Source organism: Danaus plexippus, chromosome 11 (genome assembly GCF_018135715.1).
Source record: "Danaus plexippus chromosome 11, MEX_DaPlex, whole genome shotgun sequence".
NCBI lineage: Eukaryota > Metazoa > Arthropoda > Insecta > Lepidoptera > Nymphalidae > Danaus > Danaus plexippus.
In genome coordinates, this window is record NC_083544.1 from 3,982,659 (window position 1) to 3,995,257 (window position 12,599).

Here is a 12,599-nt window from a genome sequence, read left to right on the forward strand (position 1 = left end):
TAAGGGTAAAATAGAATGATGTAAATATAAAGTACCTATACTTAATTTTTACTCTCACTGTTACCATCATCAAATATAAACTGTGTTCTGAGGAAGTGGAAATGAGAAAGATGTTGTTGTATCGTTCTCGTTTATTATGATTGACAGAACACTTAGCGTGCAGGACGGAACTAAACATATAAATATTTTTTATGACGACAATCCTTTAAAGTCTTGATAATCAAAAAACTTGTTTAATACTAATTGCTTGCGGGAAGGATTATGTCACATCGAGGTTGATGACTGCATTACGGAGTGACAGCGGTCAAGTTCGCAAACCACGTGCTTCGGCCATAACTCTATGTATATAAGACGCCTTTGTAATTATTATTTTAGAAAAGGTTAACATTTTATTATAACTAAATGTATATATAGACCTTCAAAATATTTAACATAACACAGTCCGTTGTTAAATAATCGATATTTTAAAAATACATTTTATATTAATTTATTACATGCTAGAAAAATTGTAAATGTTTCTTCGCAATACATGGAAAAAGATATGATAGCATTTTATGCTATGGTAAGCCTCTAACAATGTTATAACCTAAATTATGAACCTGAAATCAGTTTCCTCATTCAGAACCACCTTCTAGTAAGTTTCGTGACCTATAAACGAACGCACATTTCGTGTTGAATCGAAGTGTTCCTTGGGTCTAGGAAGCAGAGCATCAGTTTCAATGAGAGGCAACGTGACTTGCGTCGTTTCTTATACGAGAGATGCGTGTCGACGTACGCATGCGGCTCGCCCCCATTCGACCCCCGGCAAAATGGCGATGCCAACATGGCCGCCGGGCAGCCGCAGGATGCTCCGCGAAGCGACTCCTGTCCGAAACTCCGTTGACACGATTTCCTCGTCGCCTATACGTTATAACACGCATTTCCGCATAACCGACAGTGCCATCGATTTAACGCCCGCGCCCAGACGGCGCGTCTTCAGCAAACCGCGCGTGCAACAAGTGATATCGCTTTAGAAGTAAAGATAAACAACGCAGTAAAGTATACTGGCTGTGATGTGACCGCGGGTCGATTATAAATATAGAACGTGCCCTTTTGTTGAGTGGCGGCGCGGGTGAGCCTAGCAGCGTGATGTCGCGATCGCCGGCTCATGTTCCCCGCGCCGCGCAAACGTCAACAGTGCCGTGTCACTAGAAAAACTGCTTCATATATATGATACAAACATGCATTCTGGCCCTGACTCTTATTCTGAATTGTTACGAAACACAGTGTTCAGTTTGATAATCACTAGCGACATATTATATTGCATGCAATCGATATAATTATGCACTTAATAGGTATCATTTAGTCTTTTATAAAAAAAATGATAAGCGATAAAACGAGCGTAGCGTAAATACTAGAAACGGCACTTGAATTCTACCAGTAGTATTCGCGATCGCGTGTGCAGCGTTTGTCGCACACGGAGCACGTGCGTCCCACGCCGCCGAAATGTTTTACGCAATAGGATTCCTAGTCGGGCCAGTTTCAAGGTGTGACTAAATTTAAAGTGAGTAAAGACAAATGCATTTGATAAGAAAGTGTCTGTGGAGGTTGGGCCGGAGACGAGTCAGGCGAATAGCTCGGTAGTCGTTATGATCACGGTGGTGTTTGCGATTTGGTCAGCGGCGCGCGCGCTTGGCTGGGCTAGCGAGGTGCCAGCCATATCGCCAGATACCGAAGAGGCGCCCGTGCTGCCTCGGCTGCGATCAGCGCGAGCTTCCAGCGACCTCTCCACACTCAGCACTACCACAACCAGTTCTAGCCAGACTAGTACTGGGGACTATTCTAAGAGGTCAACGCATTAACCAAATACTGATAAGAGCACAACCGCCTCTATTTATAAACAGAACCTAATCAAAGCAAATAATATAATAAATTATTATTTTAATGACTTAGTGCTGATTATTATATAGTTATTCGCGATTTTTATTTTATGTTCATCTGTAATTATTAGATTCGTAACGGAGTCAAATTAATGAATTATTCCGCAAAATACGATAGAGTACAAACTTCAATTATCAACTATGAACAGTCATGGAATGACGCTGATGACTGTAGAAGGCCACCGAATAGATAAATACATATAGTAACATGCTCTATTATATGAAATCACAAACATTAAACCTTTAAGTCAATTCACAATGGTTTTTTTTTATGATATTTGCCGTTTGCTGACTAATTATGATAATTGGAAAATACTTAAAACATTTACTCGTTCACATTGATTGTATATTCGAAATTTGAATTTGTATAACTAAAAAGATATTTTATATTATTCAAGGAATTAATTAATTCATGTATAATTAGTAATGGAATACATAACATAAGTATGGACTAATTAATCTAAAATGATATCCTTTATGGTTATTAGTTATTACCGGTTCATTGCGAGATATCAAATAATCGGTAATTATTATAAGGGTATAACTCAAAGTGTTATATTAAATTTATTCGCTGAAATTATATAATTAGGAATTAGGATATCAAGGATTAAAATTTTGTGATGCATTTAACAATTTTTAAATCTTAACAATACGAACGTGATAGCAACGACTCCGTCTGTCTTTTTCGAAGTTTTAATTCTTAAGATTTTATTTATAACATTATTTTGAACAAACAGAAAAAAAACTATTTTTAAATCTATTTTTTTTTTTTTTGACAAATGAAATAATAAGTAACGTCATACCTAACATAGAATGTCGAGAATGGATCGATTGAGCTGTGGTTGTTCGTTAAAACCAAGACAGAAATAAATGAATATGACATACCGATATATGAATAAAACTTTGTATTGAAATGACATTTATATTCTTCTTCTATCACATTTTATATACGAAACTACGGGAAACAAATTGACTATATTTTTTACCACATTATGGAATTGAGAAATATATATATATATATCAGCCAAGATTATTATCTATTTCTACTTTTCGTTTAAGAGCAAAACAATAAGAACATTGCTTTCAATTAACTATCAACTGTAAGAACAAAGATAAGGCTCATACAAATAGATTAGCGAGACTCGAAACACGCCCAATTGTAATTGATCTTTAGTACTACAATTATTATTGTTATTAATTATTATAATTTATTAAAAAAAATATATCTTTTAATTTTGTGTGAATTAAAATATATGTATATTATTATTTTCTTATAAAGTTAAAAAAAAGATTGCGATCCTCATTGGCAATCCACTTTATATTATGTAATTATTAACGTAGGTAAATTAATTACAAACTGCAAACGGTTTGTATTCAGTTCAATATATTTTTTCATATTTAGTTTTTATTTAGTTAAATGTAAAAAACTAGTACTTGGGTACTTTAATCAATTTATATACGACCTTATATCCATTTTTAGATCCTCGCTCTGTTCTCAGCGTCCATAAATAAAAGTGGCCATTAATGTTTTTAAGACACTTGGTTTCTTAGAACACTGTATCGTATTTTATCATTTAAGCATTTTGAAGAGTTTATAGCAAGTTAACAACCTGGAAGTTTATTTTCTCCCTTTTATTTAGATGAAATATCTGACCAATTGAATGATCCTCATTGTAATGATTTTTTTTTCTGTTTTATAGCTTCGTTCTTTGAAAGATACTTTACACAGGAATAGGTAATTACATTCAAATTTCAAACAGGAAGCTTTTGGTTTCAGTTTACGAATACGAAAATTGATATTGGCGTTTTTTGATTACATTTATAAATTAATTCAGTAAATAGACTTGAGGATTACGAAAATCAAAATAAATAACACAATCTCATATCTTTATTCATTACTTAAAAAGCAAGTAAAAATTCTAAAGCCTAGTTATGCACATATACATTTAGACTATCTCAATCTCCATATTTTTTTTTTTGAAAATTATTTAATTTATTTAATTGTATATTAATATATTTTGCAATACAAAAGGTCAGATAAAATATGGTATCACTTAACTTATAAAGACGTAAAATTTAACAATAACATTAATACATAATTGATATTAGAATGTACCTACAGACAATTCTTTAGAAACATATAATAATAATTTCAATTCTCAATAAGTTAATAACCTCATACTATTTCATATCAAACAATGATTTTTATGTTAATATCAAAGAAATTTAAATTTTTTCATTATCTTCTAAAATATCGATCATTTGCGATCAACGTTTAGATTACTTCAAATGTCGCGGGGTTATATACATATTGTACATACTTAAACATCAGATTAACATCTTTATATATAAATTTATCCTTGACGATAATGTCTTATCACTAAACAAATAGGATTTAAAGCTTTTTATAAAAACTATCTGTGTTTCATCATTCAAGGAATATCGGATGATTTCAATGTTATCTGATCTATAGATATATTATTTATTAGAATAACAAAGACAACGATTCTTTGATATTAAATAAAAAAATAATTAATAACTTTTGTAACGTCACAGGCGGTAATAGTTGTGAATTGTTTTATTTATCATATACATATAAAAAAATTAAGTTTTTGGTAACTAACAAAACCGTACGTTTCTATACTCTATTACAAAAATAGCTACCAAATTTCAATAACATTATTCAATGTGAGCTTTCAAAGTTTCAAAATAATGTTTACGGAAGGTGGAAATTTACGAAAGAGGTAGCACCTTCACGAGTACGCAGTCTAATAACTAAGGAGATTGTTCAAACTTCACAGTACTTCAACATTTAATAACTGAGATATAAAAATAAAAACATAAACAATTTATAATTATAACTTCCATTTAATTGTTACGTAATAATTAATTTTTACTCGCTAGTTACTATTGAACTGAAAATAACTATTTTTAAATTCTATTCTAAAATCTATTTCAATCGGCCTTCTCGTAGATCACTCTTCTAATGCTCCGCCAGATGTTTTAACATTCCAAATAATCAAACATAATAATACCAATCTTAATTACACTTAATAACATACTAAAACCATCATTTAACATAAGACCATTAATACTAGTCAAATACGCAAGTAAACCTACAATATTATATTATTAGTTTAGTTTTATTGCCTATAAAACTATCCTAATCTCATACTAAACATATGTTTAATAATAGTACGGCGGTTGTGTCTTATCTTGTAGATATTATCGGCGACAATCTATAAGCTTGTAGAATAATAAATGAAGTCATACCACTTAACGATAATGTGTTATCACGTAATAGTTTAAAATATATATGTATATATAAATAATGTTACTTACAAGTATTCGTAAAATGTTACCTCGGTTCTGAAATGGTATACTGGTTGGTTAGGGCTGGTGTATTTACGTTAATGGGATGATAGGTGGAGTGAAGCTCCAAGGCGCTGGAGTGCAAGGGGTGCCTCTCGACGGCCCCTGCGCCGACCGCCAGTTTCCGCAAGAAGAAGAACAACTGGCAGGTATAAATTAAAGACGATCTTTGAGAAATGAGTTTATATTTTTGTTAGCTGTAAATTTGACATGTTGCGATCCCAGTTATTTCCATATGTTTTAATAAAATTGTAACAAATATATTTATTTTATGCATAATATTGAAGACAAAGGTCTACGTCATTGATATAAATGAAAAAACGTTGTAATAATGTACGTATAAAGGTACAATAATTAACGAAGATGATGTTATTAAAAAAACTTGTTAATCTATTTGCGAAGCATAATTTGTTTTATTTTTGCTACAAAAACAGTATGAATTGTATTGTGGTAAAGTAGTAAGATTTTACATATATGTATTTTAAGAGCCCTCTCACGGCATAATATCGAACAACAATCATCCCACTCTCCTCCTCAACTTCGTCAAAATCACGACAGATGTCGCTTATAGTCTTAAAAATGAGACTCGTCCATTTTCGATTCAAACAGCTGTAAATATGAAATGAAGGCATTTTGTATGATGAAAAAAAAATTATTTATCCTTTATATTCTTCCTATAATATTATAAGATCCTCGAGACCTTCAACAATTGAGATATCAGCAGAATAATAATTATAAATTTCAATATAACATACGTATTGTCTTGTTGGTTCCTTTTTTTTTCAATATTTGCATATTTATCGACTAACGAGTATTAGATTCAATAATAATTGCCATTTTATAATTTACCTCTGCGTGCTTTTGTATCTTAAGAGAAGATATAAGTATACATATTTAACTTCGTGCATAATTACCAGTCAGATACAACAAACAAAACCTATCCTTGGATAAACGAAACCTTAAGAATGAATACCTTACGAAAACTTTAAGCATCTAGACTGAAAAATATTACCTTACAATACCTTATTCACAAATGTACCAGTATTCTCGAATATCCTCCCGGTGCCGGATTAATGACACGCCGGTTTTGGTGTAAAATTCTTTTGAATCTGTGATCTGCTCTGGATTCTTAACAATATTTTTTCGAGCGACTTTAAGCAGACGCTATGAAGGTAGTTTCACACTTTTTGTGGCATCAATTTTATTTAATATGCCATATCTTATTGTATTTATTACACTCAACAAATATGATCAGGTTAAAATATTTGGATCCGTAACAAACGCTTTCTTTGATTATTGGTTATCCGACACTATATCTTCCTCAATTTTATGGATTCTTATTTTTGTACTGGCCAGGTATCCTTTTCTATTATTTCAAAGAAAATTTTAACTTTTTTACAGATTATATTATATAAATTGGTTCGGTAAATTATTAAATACAGATATTTATGAAATATTTTAGGAAGGTATGGCGATAATGATTACATTTCATTTACCTAAACAGAATTATAAGGTTATCCCGGATGCACATATATTTATACATAGATTTAGTAAAATAATCACATTTAGTTCGGTTTTTTGGTGTACCTAATACGTTATTGGGGTTCACTTCATATGACTATAAATCCTTCAGAACTAAATAATATCGTAAGACGTAACCTTCGTATAAATTTGACGGTTCTTTGTTGTGGAGCTTCAACGAATTCAAAATATGTTTTATATATAACTAGAGACTCGTCTCTTCTTATGATGGGTGAAACTATTTCAATAAAACTAAACTATAACTATATTATGTTATCATATTTATTATTTTAATAGTGGTTCAGAGGCGTTGTCTGAATTTCTTAATTGTTAAATCAAAACTTACATTAATAAAGTACAGTCAAAGAAAGAGTTGTAAAATACTGATTTATATCTGTAGATGTAAATTACTAATGTGTATATATATATATGGGTACTTCAAACATATCAATATGTTGAAATGTTTGTAGATCAATCTTTTAGTTTTATTTATTTAATATCATAATAAAATAAATAAATATAAATTTTAATATCATAATGTGTTCTCAAGAGATAAAAGAAAAATATAAAAATTACCTTTTAAATTAGTGTTAATCCTTTGTTTGTTTCAGCTTCGATGTGGAGAATGGCGGAGGGGCGGTGGCGGGGGCGAGGTCCCCGCTCGAGGGCGGATCACCCTCAGCCGCACTCGTGCTCCAGTCCATGCCGCAGCGCCGCGAATCCTTCCTCTACCGATCCGACTCCGATTTCGAAATGTCTCCAAAATCCATGTCCAGAAACAGTTCCATCGCCAGCGAAAGGTGAGTCCTGTTACGACCACGTTTGGATGCGATGTTTAAGATATTATTATGAGAAAACACTACACAGAGAAATATTGTTATTCACAAATACAATTGCAGAACGATTTAATACAATATTGGCACAATAAGGATATTGTATATATCTTCAATCAAATAGAGTATGAGAGCAAATATACGTATCTGTGCTATGGTTTACCAATTTGCAAACATTCTAGTCTTTGCTGATGTATTAGTTTCTCGTACCAAGTCCTGTTCGTACTGTTTTGAGAATAAATTAAACTTCGATAACTTCGATAACAGTACACGGCCTAATAAATAGAATTTAACGAGTCTGTAACCGAATGAATCTTTCATTTTGATTTATTTCGGTAACTAATCTTCAAAATAAATAAAAAGTTTAATCGATTCATTCTTGGTTTTTTAATGTACTAAGAAGTACTTTAATAACAAAATTATTTTTCAACATAAACAACTCCATCAAACTTCAATACACGTTCGAAATACAAAATTTAACATAGAAGTACAAATAACTTTCTCTAGCACCGTCCTTAATAGTATTTAAGAAAAAACTTCTGATACAGAATAATTTATTTTTTTTATAACTGAAAGAATACTTGTATATTATGTTGATATGAAACGAAATCTCTCAGCATTCCATGGATTCCCCGTGCTGGTGACGGACATATAATACATGTTTTTGTATGAAAATTATGTTCAGAAAAGATTGTGAATAATATTTTCTCCTATTGAGATTTCGATGATGCATAAAATATACAAGTGACTAAATTATTAAATACATACAATGCTATTCGTTTCACAAAAAATAACTTCGTTGGTTATCTATCAAAAAAGAACAAAGGCTATGGAAATGATATTACAATTATAAAAATATCTTTTTAAGTTAATATTATATTAACTTGGCGAAATATCGTAAAAGGCGAACAGAATATTACAAAATCTTTAGAAATTATATATTAATATGTTTTATATCAAAGACACATAATGATATAGCAACACTAAATAAAAAAAATATTCAAACAACCACCAGCTGTATTTATATTTTTTTTTGCAGAAACAGTATTTTTTTTCCTTTGTTTTGTGTCTAAATATATGTCAACGTATTAATTAATACATGTAACCAAAATTATATTTTCAGATTTAATAAATTGAAATATTAATTTTAATAAACGTAAACGTACACGCGTTTTTTTATATAATTATTTAAACCTTTTAGTGGGTTACCGTGTACTAACGAAAAAGCTAATAAAATCAAAATCGATAAAATTTTAATCCCGTTCTAATCCAACCTCAAACTTTGCCGATGGACGTGCGTCTCATTAATTAATTAACCCGGATTAATTTTATTTTCTTTCTTTGATTAATGTTTTTAGCATATTAAAAACTATATTTACGTCAATTGTATAACTCTTATTACTAAACCGGGATTTAACTTCCTAGAAATGAGTAAGTATTATTATTTAAATAAATTAGGATTTCGTTAAAATCAAAGGATTTTGAAATCACTGTTACCGGCTGAATTAATTCAATTAAGTCTACAGTGACAATGTAAACAGTCGATAATCTAACGTCAGAATGGTAATATAATATGACAATAAAAGGTACTACCTACTCATGTTGCCTTATCGTTGACTCAATTAAACAATTAAAATTCCGAAATAGCACTAATAATTTATTAATTGTTCTGATTTAAATTTAAATAGAACAATTATTTTGTTATACGTGTAGATAAATTGAAATTAATTTTATTTGTCCACCGGGCACGAAGCAGGCTTAAGCACTAAATTTACACTACACAATGTGAAACACAAGGAAGCCTAGGATGTTGAAGTGAGCTGTTTAATAAATATGCCGTCTTAATGTTGTGTATAACTAACAGTGGAGTAGAGCTTACTGGTAGTCTGGTACCTACTGGTAATAGCATGTAATTGGTAATTTATGTGAATGAACCCTGTGTCGTCCTGTGATAGACAGTAAGTAGTACTTAAATGTTTCAAAAACTTAAATCGGTACATGAAAGTCATGCTATTGCCACTAATACAAAGCCTTGGAACACTCCGGCACTGGTTCCATCTAGTCTCAATTCGGATGGGCATTGCTGACGCGACCATAAGAGCTTAGGTGTTCAAAGTCTTCGTTCTATCTTTCTTTTCCATATTTTTAATTGCTTACAGATTCAAGGAGGTCGAGGCTGCACAGTTGGACAGAGCGTATGTATATTTATGAGCGCACTTACACGGCATGTCTGCTTTGTTTGCACTCGATTTAAGCATGCTCTTGTGTATGGCTTCCATTCCTTTGTCTCAGGCTGATGTGATGTTTAATGGATGTTTGTATTGGCTTCTGGTTTGTCTTCTATATATCTATAATTTGTATTTTTTTTTATTTCCATGTAATTAGCTATTAAATTAAAATATTATAACGCGCCTAAAAGTATTCAATTGTTAGATCAAACGGCTGTATAATCTTAAATATAATTAATAAAAGAAAATTATAACTCGTAAAAGTAAAAGCTTTAAAGGTTAGCAATCTTCATTTAAGAGCAAAGAAAAAAATTTATACAATATGTTTATATTAAGTCTGTTGAGTTACTTAATAAAAGAAAAAACCGGTTTTATGAAAAATAATTCTCTTCCCTTTCTTAATACATGAACTTAAATTATTTATTCAACCTGACAAACACAAACATAAGTGAGTAAATAATAATGTTGATTGGAAGTTGGACATTTCAAGATAACAATGTTCACATGGCGGTTACGATATAGATAAAAAAATATTACTCGTTGCTATAAAGGCCATTAAGCAAAATTATGTAAAAATATTTTATTTTTGGGGATTAAGATAACGGACAATTTCAGAGATTAATGTGGTTACGTTATAAAAAATAACAATAAACTAAAAATATAACGTAATAAAAAAAATACCACAAATCCTATTATTATATCCTAGTTTAATATTTCGAATGACACTGTCTTTGAATTCCGTAGCCTCTCATACTCCCGCGACTAGTGAATAGCATTCAAATATATTTTGAATATTAATAGACTGGTCTTAAAGGGGATTTGATTCCTACTTGTCGTTGATAATTCTTCCTGGGAAGCCCTCGATTTCCACGTCGAACATTGATTACCTCCCACCGACGCCAGTTTCCATTAGCGCCAAATTTATCCTCGGGTGAAGTCGCGCTCTCTCGGCGACGGCCGGGCGAGTGAGTGGGACGCTTCAGAGTTCAGACTCTGCGCCACCGGCCTCCGGTCTCAGCCTGCCGCCATTGACAGTCCGCGCGGCGCGCCGGCGGCACGTTTCTTTATGTCACACGCACCGTACGACATCCCGCACTCCGCTGTGCCCATAAACCCCCACGATTAACGATAACCCCATTATGTGACTGATTTTTTTGGGAACCTACCCACACGTTGTTGCTGGCTTAAATATGTTAAGTAATAATAAGTGATAAAGCAAAATCTGAACTAAACGAAAATCTAATTCAACGATCAACGTGCTATGTACTGGGTGTGTGTTTGTTCGCTGTTGGATAAATTAGAGGTCATTCACTGGTTTGACAAGTCACACCCCCCTTGAGTAATTCATTGCTATCAATGATCGATATTTACATTCTAAGTTGGCTGGCTATTACATCTCAAACATGAATAACAATCACGTAGCCTTATAGAGTCGAGGAACCTTGAAAAAATACAGTAACACATTGTTTTATTGATTATGTTGTTATGTTGTTTACCGAAGTCCGCGACTAATAAAAACACTAGTTGCGCTGTTGTCGACAGGACGACACCATTCGATAAAATCAGTGAAAAATAAATAGTAAAATAAAGACCACTACAATTATTACGTGAATAATTTCGGTAAAAATCTGGTCGTGTGGATTGACTTTACATCGCCATCAGTGTCATTAGGAAAATTATGACGTATAATATTTATCTGTCATCGTCGATGAAATAAAAGTGATGTTTACATGAAAGTGAAGGAGCAAAACTTGATTTTTTCTTAATATCCGCGCAAGATCAAGTTGGTAATGACATTGGTATATTGTATCATGTCATAAGTAGTACTAAGGAGCAGTTAATATGCATCGTTCGGGATCTCAATCCGAGAGACTTGGTGCCAGTGGGGGATCGTTTACGAAGAGCTCGGCGTCAGAGCACAGCATGGCTACAGGTGTGGCTGCGTCCAGCAGCGGTGGCACGTTGCCTCGCACTCTTAGCACAAGCGTTTTGCGTATTAAGAACAGATCCACTTTTTGGGACAAGTTTTGGGATGAGCGCACTAGACGTGACGCGTGAGTAGCCTATTAATAATAATTAGTTATACGTTTATATACCTTAACTAATTGTAAGTGATATATAAAATATTATGCATGATATAAGGGAGAAATACAGCATAAGTACGATGTATATGAAGACAATGTAACAAAATTTATTTCGCGTCTTTCTCATTTCTTTTTTTCGTTTTTCGCATTTGACAGACAACTATCGCGTGACTTGTTATAATTATATTCTTACTTTCCCCATTGCAAAACGAATAGTTTAAAGCTGAAAGACATGAAGACGGCCTTCTTTAAAGATTTACCTTCAATCGGTTACTAGTTAAAAATATATTGCTTCTAATGAGAAAAATAGAATTTTCTCATAAATTGATCAACTCCTACGGGAAAACAAAACGGGTAGGCAACTAGGCGGAGATAAGATAACCAACTGGAGGTTTTTATTATAGCGATAAGTGAAAAACACTAATATTTAACAGATTCCGAACAGATTTATATTTTTGTTTTCGAAGAATACCATTCCGGCAGTGTACTCGGGTAATATTAAAAATAATTCTGATTTACGCCGCTTTTGGGGTCCATTGTTGTTTTTATTTGCTATGTTAAAGAGTAAAGCCATAAGATTTAATAAACAGAGAAAGAGGAAAGGCAAGTTGAATAAGAAAATAAACAAAATTCTTCATTTTT

General features: G+C 32.2%; 1 protein-coding gene across 10 annotated transcripts in view; it reads left to right on the forward strand.

Annotated features, from left to right (window-relative positions):
* LOC116765445 (cAMP-specific 3',5'-cyclic phosphodiesterase) overlaps positions 1–12,599 on the forward strand; it is a 225,138-nt gene that overhangs the window by 177,192 nt on the left and 35,347 nt on the right. For 8 of the 10 annotated variants that reach the window (XM_061521860.1, XM_032654878.2, XM_032654875.2 and 5 more), the window contains 2 exons: positions 7,424–7,612; positions 9,805–9,840. In XM_061521860.1, coding sequence (XP_061377844.1) covers positions 7,424–7,612; positions 9,805–9,840 — 225 coding nt within the window. Of the gene's footprint in view, positions 1–1,554; positions 1,829–5,344; positions 5,441–7,423; positions 7,613–9,804; positions 9,841–12,599 lie in introns of those variants that run through there. The other 2 variants (XM_032654872.2, XM_032654871.2) reach the window with 2 other exon arrangements.